The sequence below is a fragment of the Pyrus communis genome, chromosome 17 (genome assembly GCF_041283825.1).
Source record: "Pyrus communis isolate YQ-2024b chromosome 17, ASM4128382v1, whole genome shotgun sequence".
NCBI classification, from domain to species: domain Eukaryota; kingdom Viridiplantae; phylum Streptophyta; class Magnoliopsida; order Rosales; family Rosaceae; genus Pyrus; species Pyrus communis.
This window is the reverse complement of record NC_142581.1, coordinates 23,792,501-23,809,894: the sequence shown is the minus strand read 5'-3', so window position 1 is coordinate 23,809,894 and position 17,394 is coordinate 23,792,501. Positions and strand designations below refer to the sequence as shown.

The following is a 17,394-nucleotide window of genomic DNA, read 5'->3' as shown; positions in this document are numbered from 1 at the left end:
ACCCAATATTATATTATATGAGGGGAGGGGTGTTAATCTGGTTTTCCTGTTTTCTATTTTTATTTGCCTTGTCTGTTTAAATGACAAATAATAGTATTGTTTTTTTCATAGCTTGTTCACTATTGGAAGAGCATATCCTTGTGGTGCATCAGCATCTGTTTTTCTATATTGTTAAATGTTAGGGGAGGAGGATATATATTATTGTTTTTCGTCACTGCAGTAAAGAATATCTGCACATGAACAATTTTCTTCAAGTTTATATATTTGCAATACGAGAGACTCGTTTTTATGTTTCTTATGTGGTAAGAAATCATTACTTCTTGTACAACGATATGATATTTCGTCATTCAAAGATCATCTTTAACAAACGTCAATCAATTTAGAGTCCATTTAGTAGAGGGAAAATGCTAGCACTTCCTTACCATAGTGACCAAATTTTGTAGAGAAGAAGGCGAGTGGTGGCTCTCCGTCATTCTCCTTGTTCTTCAAAACCCCGTAGTTTGGTGGAGTGTCTTACAATGGCCAGTCAAAAGCGTGAAACCCTCCCCAATAAACCCCCAAAACCGACAAGTGCGGGTGGGGCTCTTGGGCTTTCTTACTTTGGTTGTCATGGACAACTTGAGTTACTGGCCTAATGGACCTAGGAATCCAAAACTCACTTTAAGGCCTAATACATCGTCTCATGTGCGTATAATTAATTAACTTAACCTACTCAATTAACTAATTTAATTGATCTCATCTTTACAAGTTTTGAAGACATACATCATGCGCCTGTTAATTCTCAACGCCATCATTGCTGCCCCGGCATCGTCCCACGCAGAAAGAAAGAGGACAGAGCCTCGGCCGACCTGTAGGTCCGCTAACGTAAAGCGAGAAGTTGAGCCTGAACCGAGCAGTGCTCGTATCCTTGCGGTGATATAATTCAAAAGTACAAATCACGTGACATGAAGATGATAAGAGGTAGAACTCAAGGGCCGGAAATTGAGCTGATATAATTCAAAAGTACACATCATTTTAACGAAGGGGTTACTCGCCTATACAATTCTTAATGAGCTATATATACTTATGCACCAAATCACCTTATGAGCCTTAATGAAAAGGTAAAGCAGGTCTGAAATTGTCACCACAAATCTTTCCCCTACTTCCGACTGATTCGAACAAAATTTAGAAGAGGAATTTCTCATGACTAGTGCCACAAGACATGGAGGATTCAACATGTTATGAACCAAGACTCGAATCAACACTCTCCCAGGGCACAAGTCAACTCTCACCAACGGCACAAGGAATCAATTGTCACCGATGGCACAAGGAATGCACGGAGGATTTTTAGCTTGGTCTGCAGGGGTGATAAGCTGCAAGCAGTGGTCATGAAATGTGTGGCCACAAGGTAGAACAGCAACAACTGGTTGAATAGTTGGTATGGAAACAGGGCCTTCAGGTGTGAAGGAAAGATCCCTCTTGCATATCAAACACTTGTGCCCACTTGGTTGAGTTTGACCAAAACCTGCAAAAGAAAAAAGAATTCCTACTATCATCACATATATTTCGGTACTATACATGTTACTAACCATCAAAATCATTACAGTATTATATGTAGTATGTATCAGATCATTTTAAAAAATAACAGATTTAGTAGTATATATGTCTCAGGTATGCCTAGACTTCCAAACTTTAAGTGTGTGTTGCAGTATTCGATTATTTCAGAACCTATTGGAAGCAGTTGTATAAACTGCAAAAGAAGGCCTCAAGTATGCTCATCCGAACACAACCTGGGAAAACCATGACTAGCAGGTCTTTTACTCATGTTGCCAGAGAATGATCCTACAATTTAAACTTAACTTGAGAAGTGTACGCATTTAGGCCATGTGGCATAGCAGGTCCTTTACTCATGTTGCATTAAATGTGCTCTAATGGGTTGAGAGAAAACCATGGCTAGAAATAGCATGACATGTCAAATTGTTTGTACTCGCATAATCAACACTTGTATCATTTAAAACAACTTTGCTGAAAATTTTAAAATATCAATGTACGGTTAGAAATAAAGACGTAATGAAGAAAAAATTGTTAATGTGAAACAAGAATGAAGCTAACCTTTCCATTTTATATGTACCGCTGAAGCAGTCCGGGATTGTGGTGGGAGAGGGGGTGCAGCAGTCTGGGGTTGAAGTGGGGGAGGTAGACCAGTCTGGCGTTTGGGTAGGAGAGGGGGAACAATCTGGGGTTGTGGAAGGGGAGGTTGAGCAGTCCGGGGAGAGAGTGATGAAGCAGACTGAGATTTTGGTGGGAGTGCTGAAGCATTCTGAGATATCTGTGGGACTGGTGGAGCAGCCCAAGGTTGTGATGGGAGTGGGGGGACAATTCGGACCTGGGGTCGGAAAGAGGGAGCATTCCAGGACAGGGTCGGGTGTGATGCGAGTCGAGGAGCAATTTGGGGTACAGGTAGGAAAGAGGGAGCATTCTGGGATAGGGCTGGGTGCGATGTAGTAGTTTTGGCTTTGGGTCTGAGACATGGAGCAGTCAAGGATAGAGGTGGGTGTGATTTAGTAGTTTTCACTCGGGATGGCAGAGATGGAGCAATCTGGGATAAGGCCGGGAGTACTGCAGTACGTCTGACTGGGGTTGGGAGGGCAAAAGTAGTCTGTGACAGGGGTGGCAATAATGGAGTACTTCTTCCTTGGGCTGGGAGAGTGTGAGAAATCTGCAATAGGGGTGAGAGTGATGTAGTACTTCTCGCTTCCCACTGGAGGGATGGAGCTGTAGGATCTGGGACTGTGAAAGAAGAGGCCTTGGATGAATTTGGGACGGTTGAAACATTCAGGGACAACATTGGAGCAGATGAATCGACAGAAGATTGAGTTCTTCTTCTCTTTAACAGTTGAGCTCTGGCAGTCACTGCTCGCGGTTGTTCAGCAACCCTCTTAAGATGTGTTCCAATAAAAGCACTAGAACCTTGCGCAGTTCTATTACATTTGGTAACTAAAAACTCTTCACCTAAAATTGTGCAAGTTATCAAAATAACAGCATATGCAGAGGTATATTAAAGCATGATCAAGACTTAAGAGTTTCAATCGTAACGTACCAGTCCTCATGGATCTAGAAAGGTTTGTAGATGGATGAACAGCACCGATGACTTGAGGTTGACAATAATTACCTGAAAAGTATCCATCCAATGCATTACCAAGTTTTTTTTATCACTCTATAAGATTGCTTTCTTTGCAAACAAGTGCCAGCCACTGGTGTGTCATGGGCTAATACGAGTTCTGCATCAATATTGAAATTCAAAAAACAAGTCCTATTCATGATACCTATCAGTCAATGCTATATAACTTCACTCTAGCACAATTATCATTTTACCCATCTTCCTCAATCTTTGGTCCCTTTCTATCAATCAGCTATAAATCAAATCATGTAAGAATACGTGCACTGACAGTGTTCCACACTTGATTACAACATTTGCCGAGCTAATTCTACTGTCAACCTATTTCTGGTTTATTTTTTCATACAAATACAAAAACCACAGGATAGTATTTGTTAAAAAAAAGCACAAAAAGACCACAAAAGTTACTATGTTAAGGATGAAATGGTTGCATAAATACAACATTGCGAGTTATATAAGTAAGATGGACTTACTAGGTAGCTGGCTAAACCTGAATTTCCCAGGAACATCGCCTCTTTCAGCAAGTTCTGCAGCAATAACCTCATTAGTTGCGAAAGGCTTCCCTAAAGAGAGTTGCAGTGTCAGTCACCAGGAAAGCTACATACAATGGAACTTTTAGCAAGTCACTATTTTACATAAACAAATAAAAGTTAAGGTAGCAACACAAGATCGGTTTGTTGCATACAATTTCTTAATACCACTTATCACCATAGTTTGCCTGCTTAAAACTATAAACATGGGTCTGAGTGACTTATTAGTGTGCAAAGCAAACCTGAAGCTGAACCAACCATGCAAAAGAACTTTGGTCAAGGCTACCCAAAAAGACATGATATGTCAAGCATATTGAGCACTTACGTTAATCCCAGTAGTAGTACTCAGAAGTCTTTATATATTCGACTATTTTGTTGTTCTCACCATGGGGTTCCTTCTGCAATATTCGAAAACCAACGAAGTTGCTCTGTGGTTACCCAATATGTGAGAACAGTACAAAGAGTAACTACAACTCAGTTCTTCAAATCAATCAAAACAGTAATGGCGAATCAAGGTAGCTTGTTACATACTTGATTCTACTCAAATTTTTAGTGATATTTGGATGAGAGAAAATTTTATAACCAAACTGTTATCTCATAAGCCAATAATTCCTATAATGTATTCCTCAGGGACAATGACTATTGACGAGTCACACCTCACAAGTATCATGTGTAATACCTAGTGGTTTCAATGTCGCATAAGCGACCATAAATTAGTTACTTGCACTCGGGTGTACTAAATTTTATTAAATATAAAAAGCTCAAATCTTCAATAAGATTACAGAATCACAATGAAAATAGTTGAGAGAATATAACGTACTTTTAAGTAGAAGTCCAGCTTCAATGAGGTTACAGCATCGGAAAGAAAAAGGTTGAAAGAGTTTAACTAAGTAAAAACATAAAAAACACCCTGAAGTCCGTACTGACCAAGTGTATATGACCTCAACGGATAGGGACCCAAGCAGATGGTACACTTGTTCGCTGACCTTACTTATACTTGTATGGCATCCATCCTACTAACCCCTGAAACTACAGCTCCAATCAAGAAGAGAGATTCTCTCCCTTCACGGGGGGTTAGGACACCTAAACAATTAACACTCCAGCTGACCAAACATGACCATTAGATGAAACTCCACTACATAAAGCCAGATTCTAGATTTGGTGGCAGGAAAATAATCAAGAAATTCCTCCAAGGCCCTACTCTAACGGCCAAAAGACCCCTCGTGACACTAAGCATCCAAGAGGGGTCATCCTTGCAAAATAAAAAACCATATTCAAGTTCATGAAGGAAGTAAAATAAGAAAACCTGTTAGACCCCCCAAAATATTAACCCTATTTTGATTACTATCACTAACTTAATTCAAAGCTTCCATGGTACACCACAGTAGTGGTCCAAGATCTCACAACCATTTGCCTTGGCCATTATCAAACATCATAAGTATCTATGTACAGAATATAACAGTCCAGAAGTGAAACTAAAACATGCAACCAAAAATTTCCATTATGTAATACACCAATAAAAAGGAGAGCATGGTGGAAGCATTCCAGACTCACCAAACTGATCGTGCAGGGAAGTGCTTCTTGAGGCACCAAAAGGAGGAAAAACCATGCCAGGATCAGCAACGAGGTTTCTAGAAGTTTCAAATGCAGGTGGACAAGTACTTGTACTCGAAAAAGAGAATGATGGCAAACCATATGCTCTGCTCTCTCCAGAATCAGGGAGCCCGGATAAGCTGCTACCAAAAGGAATTAAAGATACATCTGGGTAACCCTGAAAACAGTTACTAGGATCATTATATGCAGATTTTGTATCCCAGTTCCCTTCAACTCCAAGAGCAACATTCCTGTTTCCCGGCATAACAAAATGATGTTGGCTGTCATCTTGTGGCATCTGCGCAAAATAAGGTGGATTCAGAATGCACCTAGGACTAGAACTAGCATCATACATACTGTTATATTTTTATTAGAAAAAGTTCAGCTACCAACGTTGTTTGTCAGCCCGTTGAATCCACCCACGGTGTTCTGATGACAAGGAAAACCACCAGCTACATCAGAGGGATCGAAGAAATTTCTTTCTTCTTTTCGACTATAGAAAATATTTGGTTGAGGAAGGGCATCCCTTCCAAAATTAATAGCAACATTTGTTTCTGATCTATTAGATTTAGATAAATCCTCTGTCTTCCGCTCAATCCCCAGGGTTAGGAAACTGACATCAAGGTTTTCTGGACAATCCTCTTGAACTTCGGTTGTCATGAAATTGTTATTTGTTGCCATGCCTAAGCCATCTATGGTATGGCCTGGCACAGGGGTGCTAACTCCATCGCTTATGAAATTTCTAAACAGCTGAGGCCTGCCTATATTTCTATTTAGTTCTTCATTCTGCTGTATACCATATAAGGCTGCAGCTGAGTTTCCATTAGCAGTTACTAATTTCCTGTCAACAGGAGGTTTCTGAATAACGTCCACATCAGACATAGCACTGACCACTTTAGAAGGAGGCATTGAATAATCAAGAGGACGATCAGTTTGCTTCACATCCAAACCGATAAAATTTGAATCTGGCTTATGTTGGACCAGTTTACTACCCTTCCCACATACAGAATCATAGTCAAACATTGGATCCTGAGGGTTGCTGAATGGTAGAGTGAGATCAGTCATCCAATTAATATCAGTCAGCGGCATTTCCATGGCATAAGGGTTATTCGTTCCATGAATATCTTCAAAAGGAAAAAGTGAAAACGGCATCGTCATACTTGGAATGGTTATATCATCAGCTCCAGCAGCACTACTATTATTAAGGTTCCCCACGAAGTTAGACACATCCTTAGGTTCATTACTTTGAACCGAGATTTCACTTTCTTTGATCCGTTGTAATGGTGAAGTAAAGCCAGGGGGCTCTCGTTCATGTTTCAACTTATCATTTTCCATCTGAATAAAATAAAGTCAGAAGAAACTCCAAAACAAGCCTTTTTTAACATAGTAGAATTAATTTATATACTTTTAGTGATTTTTAAACTTGGCTTCCCAACCTTGAAGAAAATAAAAATTGAGGAGCTAGCAATTTTTCAAAAATTATAGACATTGATAAGCCATAAACCTATAAAGCTCACACAACAGAGGGTCTACTCAGGTAGAAATGATCAAGGAATGCCAACATAAGCAATTAACAGAGAATTATGCCAAAATAAGCAATTAACAGAGAATTTAGAAAAGATTAAGCATTTCACGAAGAAAAAACGAAACACTGCTAAACAACAAATTAAATATATACAATTTTTTATTAGAAAGGCTAAATTACAGAGTCCCAAACAAGTGATAGTATGAAGCTCATTAACCCAACAGAAGCTCTTAAATCACAAACAACCAACATTATATCTACCCACCAAAAGTATAAACTAAATATCTGATAACCTCCCTTCAACTAGTACATTATACAGATATTAGCCAACCACACTCAACTTCAAAACTCAAAAACCCCAAAACTCATAAACACATACGATTCACAAAACAAAATCAACGAAAACCGAAGAAAGGGAGAGTTTAGGAGTTGTCTATCCTTAGTAGTGTTGGGGTTTTCCTAATTCTTCAACTACAATTTGTACTTAATGTTGGTTTTGTATCCTTAAAACATAATTTACGGCTCCAAATTTCTGACATATATTAGCAACCAAAAAAAAAATCAAGAAAAATAGTGGACAAGAGCTTTTACAAGTAGCATGTGGACAATGAACATAAATCGATAAAAACACCATATCATAAATCATAACAAAACCCAATGCAGAGTTTCAATACCTCAACAGAACTTGGAATTTTAGAGCGAAATCTCGACCAACCCCGAAAGCCAAACACAGGAGAACTCACACCACAACAAATTCCAAAAGATCCGAACAAACAACAATCTAATTAGTTTGAAAATTTGGACAAACCAACATATCAAAATCAGTCGCCAGTATCCATGGAGGAGGGGAGGAGCTAGATTCAACCCACATTAATAGCCACGCTACTTTGTAGGACAGCAATAACATCCAGATTGCAGCACAACATCAACAGGGTTAAAATCAATTAAATTCACCGATAATTAAATCTTTATCAAACTGAAAAACAAAAATCGAAAATCGAAACCAAAAATCTTGATTCATACATTCAATCTTTAGGGTAAAGAACTGGAAGCGATGCTTACCACCGTTCACTGATCCGTGCCCAGAGAGAGGGAGAGAGAGATTAGGAGGGGAGCGTTCTTCTTTCCGGTCTCTTTCTTTTTTCTCTCTTTTCTTTCTCCAAGTGACAGAAGGAAAGGGTTTTGGGTTTGGCGCTGTTTGGGAGATTTTAAAGGATTCGGTGCGGGGTCCACATGGCACTGACAACACGCCACGTGGCGGACGGAGAGGTACGGATTTGCTTTGGTGGCAGTGTTCACTGCAACAGTACTGATGAGGTGAACTCTCTGAAAAGCCAATAGAAGGAAGGCACGTCACTAAAATGTGAGTGGTACATTCGTTATTAAGTGAACCTTTTGAGGGCGTTTTATGATTAACTGAAATAAGACGCCCCTGCGGGTTGTGATATGGCGTGTTTGAAACGCGATGGGTGTTATTTTTTATTTGGCTAAATTACACTTTATCATCTCAGATTTGAAATTGATTTTAATTTTTTACAATATTTTTAAAACATTTCACTTTCATATCTCAAGTATTATTTTATTTTAATATAATACATCCGTTACATTTTTTATCCATTAATCTGTTAAGAGTTGACGTGGCTGCCACATTTGTGCCACATGGCTGCCAAATGTGTTCCACGTGGCAACAAATAATAATTTTTTAATTAAAAAAAAAAAAAAAAAAACCTGAATCTTCTCAAAAAAAAAAAAGAAAAAAAAAAAAAACTAAAATTGAAACTGAAACCCACCTCCCCGAAACCCTCACCCTCGCAAAACAAACCCAAAAACCTTATTTCCCTCCCCCCCCACACGACCCACCTCACCCAAAAACCTTATCCCCCCGACCCATGCACAAGCAAGCTCCATGAATCCATGGCTACCCAATTGCCTTCCGCCTGCGGATCTCAGGACTAAGTTCATCAGTGTCGACATTGACGATTGAATCAAGAGGATTGCGAATCACGGTTCAGCATAGCAAAGCCGCGGGGAATCAGAAACAAGAGAGACCCAATTGGCGGCGGCAAAATCAACGGAAGAATGAAGGTGGTTTGGGTTCGAGTACTCCGCTGGCGGCTAACCAGATGAGTTCGTGCGGACGAAGATGGAGTCTCTACAGATGGCCTGCGAGAGTGAGATTCCGATCCACCAACAGGATTTAAATGCCTTCACACCAAAAACCTTCCCGTCCCAAAGTCCAGCTTCTCATTTAACTCTTTGACTTACTCGATTTTTCAAAAATTACTTCAATTTAGGGTTTGTATTTGGGTTGTGCTTTTTCTCACAAACAACTTCCTCCCTGTCTCCCTCTCCTCGCTTCTCTTCTCTCTCCTCGCTTGGGTCGGGGGGATAAGGTTTCTGGGTTTGTTTGCTGGGTTTCTGCGTCCTTATTGTAACCCAACATGAACATTATAATATGTTGTTGTGTGATTAATGTGAGACCCTTAGGAGATCGAAAATTAGATGTGCAGATCTTCCAGATTGTTTCACATAGAGTTGTTGACCCTACTATTGACCACGTTGACCGAGGGTTGACTTTTGATCAACATGTTCTAAACGTTAGTAAATACCTGATATAGTCTAGTGGCCCTACCTTGGTCAATGTAACATCTTGGGGGATGTGCACTTCAGCTTGCGTGCAAGTGGCACTTTACTAGATTTATGTGGTTATTGTGATTTTAAGTGAGAGTAATGAAATTTATTTTGCAATGCATATTTGAAATGTTTGTAAAACGAAAGGGCTAGTAGAGAATGATTAAACCATGGTTATTAGGAAGTCGTGACATCAAACTTTTGTCCTGTCTAGTTCCATTGAGTTATTCTTACGTTCCTATAGTTTTATTCGATTTCGTTGAGTTGGTCCGAACCCGTATACCATTTGGGTCCCGTTGAGTTAGTCTAGAATCCTTTTTCTTACTCATTTTCGTTGAGTTGGTCTGGAACCGTGCTCTATTTGGACTCTGTTGAGTTGGTTTGGAATCTCATTTTCTATTCGGTTCCCTTGAGTTAGTCTGGAACCTTCCTTCATTTGGATTTCGTTGAGGTTGTCCAGAATCTCATTTCCTACTCAGTTTTGTTGAGTTGGTCCATAACCCTCCTCCGTTTGGATTTCGTTAAGTTGGTCAGAAATTCCATTTTGTACTCAGTTCTAGTGAGTCAGTAAGGAACCGTGCTCCATTTGAATTAGTTGGTTTGGAATCTCATTTCCTACTTAATATTGTTGAGTTTGTCTGGAACCCTTTTCTTCTTGATTTTGTTAAGTTGGTCCTGATTCCATTTCCTATTCAGTTTCATTGAGTTGGTCTAAAACCATCATCCGTCTAGATTCTTTTGAGTTGGTTCGAAATCTCATTTCCTATTCGGCTCCGTTCAGTCGTCCAGACCCTTCCTCCGTGTATGGATTATGTTGAGTTGGTCCGAAATCTCATTTCTTATTCGTTTTTGTTGATTGGTCCGAACATTCCACCGTCTTGATTTTATTAAGGTTGTTCGAAATCCCATTTCTTATTCGATTCCATTGAGTTGGTCTGAAACCCCCATTCGTCTGAATTTTGTTGATTTGGTCCAAAATCTCACTTCCTATTCGGTTCCATTGAGTTTATTTAGAACCCTAGATTGTTGTGAATGGTAGTTGCTTAAGGTGTATACTCTTGTGTTTGTTATTGGAATTACCATGTTATTGCTTGGAATATAAGAGGGAAATACGGAGATTTGCTTTAGTAAATTTCGTGAAATAATATTTGATATGATTAGTTGATCAATGTGATTAAAGTTAATTGTGCATCTTGGTCTGGAAAGAATTGTGATATATGTGAATGATGTAATGACATGTTAGTGCATCACTCATATTGGGAGTTGTCTGGATCCCTATGTTTTTAGCCAATTGATGCCATGAGAAATTTCAGAGCTTAACAGAATGATGATCTGCGAATGGTTTGATCTCATCTTAGGGTCCGTAGGTAGTCTCAAGGGTTAGATGTAGCCATAAAATAAATGAAAGAATGTTCTGTTGCTGAATTATTGGTGTTTTTGGAACTTCGCTCTGTGGGACAACTAGCCTTGTTGATGTGCTTTGTGTATGTATTTTATTGAAGTAATGAATCCAACTTGATTTTATGTGGCTGTTTCGATATGGCACGTGTCAATTCTGGACATATCTCGGGATCAAAACGTGATAGCGGCCTTCACCTTGTCATTTCTAATCTAACAGGCCTTTTTGACCAACTTAATTCCTTCTACTATCTAGTTTTTTTTTTTTTACTGAATTTTTGACTTAATTACACCGGTTTGGTTAGGTGCTAAACCTTTTGTTCAACAATCCAAGTTAATTTTAAACACTTTGCAGAAAACTAGATCATGAAAATGATAACATTTTGTAGATCAGGCAAGTTCTTGGACTTCAGAATAAACGCAAATATAGTTGCATCCTTGACCATCATTTTGAAATTAATCACTGAGATTTGATGACAAAAAGTAACATTGGTTAATACGTTTAACTACTTTTTAATTCTTTGGTCAATAATTAGATGGCATTAATCATTGTGGTATTGCAAAGATATAACACATATTTCGTGGATGCAAAAGGTGCTTTAGTTGGACGAGTTGGATTATACAAGAAATATTGATTAAGGAATGATTAATATCTCCTTCTGCCCATTTAGTTCTCAGTTGCTACCTTTTGTTTGGATTTGCAGGATCACACCGCAGCGAGGGACGCCTAGCTTTTTGTTGGCTTGATTCTAATTACACGTAAAACATCCACTTGTTTAAGACATGATTTGGTGGATGCAAAATATAAATCATGATTGATGATTCGATTTTGATGTTTAATTAAATCATTTTCTGTAGTTTAGGATTTCAAGTTTTGTGATTATGGCGATTGAAGGGACGTCACTATAATGTTTGATCATGTATTTTCTGTCATGCTATCGATTACCCCCTACAATCTGGTATATCACTTTCTGCTTTTGATTTTGTGTATTGTACTAGCATGATACAAGCAAACCTCTACATAGAGAGGTTTTTACCCAACCCATCTTTTAATGTACGAAGAAAACTTACATGCCAAAATACTAAAAACCGAACTTCTACTATTTAAGTATACAATTTTGACTTTCATTATTCCTTCTACATGCTTGTTTTATAGAGGTATTCCCACTCATTTCACAACACTCCTCCTTAGGTGCCTCATATATCAATATCGGTTGTCTCGTTAAACCATACACACCAAAATATTATACAATTGCTCGTCCTAAATTTTGAAGGGTGAAAAGTTTCAAGTGGGAGAAACGCTAAAGATAAAAATACAGCTTTTCGTTATAATAGTCTCATTGTTTGGCCTGCACCAACTTAAAGGAAAATAAAATAATATCTAATATAATCCAAAATTAAAAAGTAAATTAAAAAGTAAATTAAAGAGCTAAGCAATGGAAGCATAGCTTTTCTGCATTGAGTACCAAAATCTAATAAATAAATAAATAAAAACTCAGCATGTCTTTTTTTTTTTTTTTTTTTGTTTTGGAGTAAGAAATAAACTTGAGTGCGCTTAGTCTAAATTCATAGAACAAAACTGGGGCCTCTTAGCTCACTGTGCTGATATTAATGGTGGATCCCTATTAAGCATGCATGCCTTAGTAAAAAGAACATCCATGTGGAGAGAGAGAGAGAGAGAGAGAGAGAGAGAGAGAGAGAGAGAGTACAGACTTGAGTGGAATGCTGTCATCATTCAAGTTTCCGCAGGCCTCCAGTCGGTCCTGAAAAGAAGTAGAAAAACTGAGTGCCCTCACACACAAGCCGCTTGCAACTAAACTTGACAGTGCAGTAGAGATAGACAACTTATAAAATGTCAACTCCCTTCCCACTCTCCTCCTCACCTCACGATTATGCTTTCAGCGTTTGCATCCAAAACGTAAAGGCATGTTTGGTATCCTATTTAAAATTTTTTATTATTTCTTAAAATATTTTTTAGGAACATTTCTTAAAAATAATTTTCTTTAAAATTTAAAAACTTGATTGGTTTGCGATTTAAAATTTTTAAATCTTACGACTTAAACTAGACAAAGAGATCTAAAAAGAGGGAGTCGCAGGAAAGGGAGAAAGAGGAGAGATGAGGAAAGAAAGTAAGAGATAATTGAAGGAAAGAGAAAGAAGAGAGATGATCGGAAGAGATAAAGAGGAAGAGGATGAGAGAAAGAACCGAGAGAATGAAAATAAGGAATTGGAGGAGAGACGAAAAATGCGAAAAAAAAGCAGGAGAGAGAAAAAAGAAAAGAGAGAGATAGATTTAGAGTAAGATGGGAGGAGGGAGAGAAAAAAGAATGAGTGAGTTTAAGTTTAAAAACTCCAAAAACTCAATTTTTATGTTTTTAGAGAAACTATATTTTTAAGTTAGTCTTGAGTTTAGTTTTTTAAAATAGTTCTGCCAAACAAGTTTTTAAGGCCTAAAACTTGAAAATTATTATTGAGTTTAAAAAGTTGATTTCAAGTAGAGTATCAAACAGATACTAATATACTAGAGTTTCCTCGGTTCTTCGACAAAATCATAACCTTGATTGACTTCTTATTCCGAAAATATCCCTTTCCACCTTCTCTCCAGTCTCTCTTTTACTACCACAAATCATTCACCACTGTTATATGATATGAGAACGAAGCACGATGAAAGTTGAAGCGAATGGAATCTCACAAACAAATACTGTTCTTAGGCTCTTTCAGTTTATCAAGTATGGCTTTCGTCGAAACCATGTTTTTTCTTCTAATCCAGCATTTGGTCTCGGCATCTAGTAATGCAGTTGCTGGTCATCCCCAGAGTCCTCATCACTCTTTGATTGCAGACAAGGCTGCTCTGCTGGAGTTCAAGAAGGCCATTGTATATGATCCGTATTCCAAGCTGGCTAATTGGAAGGAAGCTACTGATGTCTGCAAGTTCACGGGTGTCAGCTGCAACTTCACGGATGTCAGCTGCAACTTCACTGCTGTCAGCTGCAACACACAGCATTATCGCGTATCAGATCTCATTCTGAAGGATTATGCGCTTGCAGGGCGGCTTTCACCCGTCATTTCAAATCTTACAGGCCTCCGTAACCTCGTGCTAGTTGGAAATCACTTCTATGGAACTATCCCTGCTGAAATTGGCTCACTCAGGCGCCTCCATCGTCTACTGCTAGAGGGGAACAACTTTCATGGTTCAATACCGGATTCCTTAGCCCTTCCTTCAGAACTCACTACAGTTAGTCTATTGCAAAATAATTTAACCGGCGCCATTCCACCTACACTCTTCTCCAACTGCAGTATGTTAGCGGTTTTAGACCTTTCCAACAACCTTCTTTCCGGAAAAATTCCGATAGAGATTGGAAATTGTCCAAAACTATGGAGCCTCAATTTATACAACAATCAGTTCACCGGAGAACTTCCTCTCTTTCTGACCAATAGCTCACTGGTCAACTTAGATGTCGAATATAACCATCTTTCTGGAGAGTTGCCCATCAAGTTTGTACAGAAGTTGCAAAATATTCTCTATCTTCATTTATCTAACAATGATATGGTAAGCCAAGATGGCAACACTAATCTTGACCCATTTTTCTCTGCCATCACAAATTGCACTTCTCTAGAGGAGCTTGAGCTGGCCGGTATGGGCCTCGGAGGAATATTGCCCAGTTCCATCGGTGGACTTGGTATCAATTTTACAAATCTTTTGCTGCAAGAAAACCAGATATTTGGATCAATTCCTCCGAATATAGGTAATCTTTCTAAGCTTGTGGTCCTGAATTTGACATCCAATCTTCTGAATGGAACAATCTCAGCAAACATCAGTCAGCTGTCACATTTGGAACAGCTTTTCTTATCACACAACCTGTTCACCGGCGCACTTCCAGCTGCATTGGGCCAGATGACTCACCTCGGTCTGCTTGATCTCTCTCATAACTCATTCTCCGGTGATATTCCAAGCAGTATAGGAAATTTGGTTAGCCTGAATTATCTGTTCCTCAACAACAACCTCCTTTCCGGATCAATACCCCCAACATTAGGATACTGCATACAGCTGTACAAGCTTGATTTATCATACAACAGATTGACAGGCAGCATCCCCCCACAATTATCGGGTTTGAGTGAGATCAGAATTTTTATAAACCTCTCACATAATCAACTCGAAGGGCTTATACCGATTGAACTCAGCAAACTGGAAGATGTTCAAGAGATGGATCTTTCATCGAACAACCTAAGTGGAAGTATCTTCCCACAGATATCGAGTTGTATTGCATTGACCCTGATTAACTTTTCACACAATTCTTTGGAGGGGAAACTTCCAGATTCCATAGGTGAGCTGAAGAATCTTGAGTCCCTTGATATTTCAGGAAACCGCTTCTCTGGAAAGATTCCACTAAGCCTCAACAACAGCCGAACGCTCACATATCTAAATCTTTCTTTCAATAACTTTGAAGGAATGATTCCCTCTGGTGGCATCTTTGAAGGTATCTCATATACATCTTTCTTGGGCAATCAGCACCTTTGTGGTACTGTTTCCTTCAGACCTGCTTGCCCCCACAAAAAGCTTCCGTTTCAATCGCACATTTTCTTAATCCTATTCAGCTTAGTCATATTCATATCAACATCCCTATCAATACTATGCTGTGTGATTGCAATCCGGCGCATCCAGGCACTAATCTCAGCTCACAGGACTGCGAGAGCAAGAAAACCAACACAACCAGAATTGGTTCACAGTTTCCCAAGAGTCACATATCGAGATCTGTCGGATGCCACTAACGGATTTGATGATCAGAGAATGATCGGAACGGGCAGCTATGGACGCGTGTACAGGGGAGTTCTTCCAGATGGGACAACGATAGCAGTCAAGGTCTTACAGTTGCAATCTGGAAATTCAACAAAGAGTTTTACCAGAGAATGCCAAGTCTTGAGGAGAATTCGGCACAGAAACCTTATAAGGATTATAACAGCATGCAGTCTACCGGACTTTAAGGCCATTGTTCTTCCTTATATGGCAAACGGTAGCTTAGAAAGCTGTCTCTATCAACATTCGAAGACAGGTCTGCGTTCAGGTTCGTCTGATTTGAGCCTGATCCAAAGGGTGAACATTTGCAGTGACATAGCTGAAGGGATGGCATATCTACATCACCACTCTCCAGTCAAAGTTATACACTGCGATCTAAAACCGAGCAATGTTCTTCTCAACGATGACATGACAGCTTTAGTTTCCGATTTTGGGATCGCAAGATTGCTGATAGCTGGAGGTGGAAATTCAGCTCTTGAGAACATGGGAAACTCTACTGCAAATATGTTATTCGGATCCATTGGATACATAGCACCAGGTAACGATCTATCTTCTGCTTAAGCTAGCCATTCGTAAAACCAAACAGAGAGAATATGAGTTTTGTTCATAACTACATTCTCAGCAATTGGAACTTCAAGCATTTCTGAACACATAAATCTAAGCATGGTAACAAAGATCATTCATTACTCAGAAATAATGAATACAATTCACCAATTTCTCTATTTGTTTATTTTCATTTCGAAGCCATTTTTAAAGACTGGCGATGGTAGAACTCGATTATTTGTTCAGTAACTTAGAATAAGGCCTAATGCACGCTCGCTTCTTTGTATGCAGAATACGGGTATGGTTCTAATGCATCTACAAAAGGCGATGTTTACAGCTTCGGCGTTCTGGTTCTAGAGATGGTGACCAGAAAAACGCCAACAGATGACATGTTTGTTGGAGGGCTAAACCTGCACAGGTGGGTCAAGAACCATTATCATGGAAGGGTAGAAAAAGTGGTTGATTTCTCCCTAATGAGAGCTTCTAGAGATCAATCCGCCGAGGTGAGAAAGATGTGGGATGTCGCAATTGGAGAGTTGATAGAGTTGGGAATCCTCTGCACACAGGAGTCCCCCTCCACTAGGCCGACAATGCTCGATGCTGCGGATGACTTGGATCGACTGAAGAGATATCTCTGTGGTGATACTACTGCAACATTTGCCTCTACCCTCGGAATTTCTTCTCCTACCCTAGACGACAACTAGCATCCCGGATCCCGTATCTTTTTTTAACGAAATGCTTTCTTTCTGTTTCTAGCTCTATGTCAAACTTGTCTTGCAACAGCATAGAATCTCTTACATTCTTATCGATCAACAGTAAGAACAATGATCACAGCTGGATTACAATTATTTCCTAAATATGTTTTACATAGAGCAGAAAAATAAAAACAAATAGACAGATGCTAATAATTGATGCAGGGCACAGCGGTTAGAAACAAAATAAAATGATATGGACTGATAAATAAGATTAATAAGAAAACAAGAGGCAGAGTCCACTATCTCCAAGTGCAAGGAGAGACCTGAAAACCCTATAAACTTTGGTTCTAGTACCAACTTATGACGTAGACACTAGAAAGAACAAAGCTGCAGGCTCTTAAACAAGAGAAAGGCACACATATGAGATAGAACTCTCTCTGAATATTTCATTCATCAACAAACAACATCCCACCTCCCCACCTTCCAGCAAGAAATTGGTTTTATATCAAATTTGTAACATACATTCA

The 17,394-nt window shown here is 39.1% G+C and overlaps 2 protein-coding genes across 3 annotated transcripts; one reads left to right on the top strand and one right to left on the bottom strand.

The window, feature by feature from the left end:
• Positions 1 to 961: 961 nt before the first annotated feature.
• Positions 962 to 7,989, bottom strand: LOC137709521 (uncharacterized). 2 transcript variants are annotated; one of them, XM_068448607.2, is made up of 7 exons: positions 7,868 to 7,989; positions 5,674 to 6,615; positions 5,242 to 5,578; positions 3,631 to 3,720; positions 3,080 to 3,151; positions 2,092 to 2,991; positions 962 to 1,504 (listed from the first exon to the last, which is right to left on the bottom strand). In XM_068448607.2, exons 2-7 carry the CDS (start codon positions 6,613 to 6,615, stop codon positions 1,287 to 1,289), a joined length of 2,559 nt encoding a protein of 852 aa, XP_068304708.2. In that variant the 5' UTR covers positions 7,868 to 7,989; the 3' UTR covers positions 962 to 1,286. The 2 variants fall into 2 exon arrangements, with proteins under 2 accessions (XP_068304708.2, XP_088546063.1); XM_088689937.1 differs by having other exon boundaries at positions 3,631 to 3,684; positions 7,868 to 7,983.
• A 5,442-nt stretch (positions 7,990 to 13,431) lies between these two features.
• LOC137749447 (uncharacterized) lies at positions 13,432 to 17,020 on the top strand. Its single transcript, XM_068489538.2, has 2 exons — positions 13,432 to 16,167; positions 16,464 to 17,020. Exons 1-2 carry the CDS (start codon positions 13,515 to 13,517, stop codon positions 16,874 to 16,876), a joined length of 3,066 nt encoding a protein of 1,021 aa, XP_068345639.2. The 5' UTR covers positions 13,432 to 13,514; the 3' UTR covers positions 16,877 to 17,020.
• Positions 17,021 to 17,394: the final 374 nt, after the last annotated feature.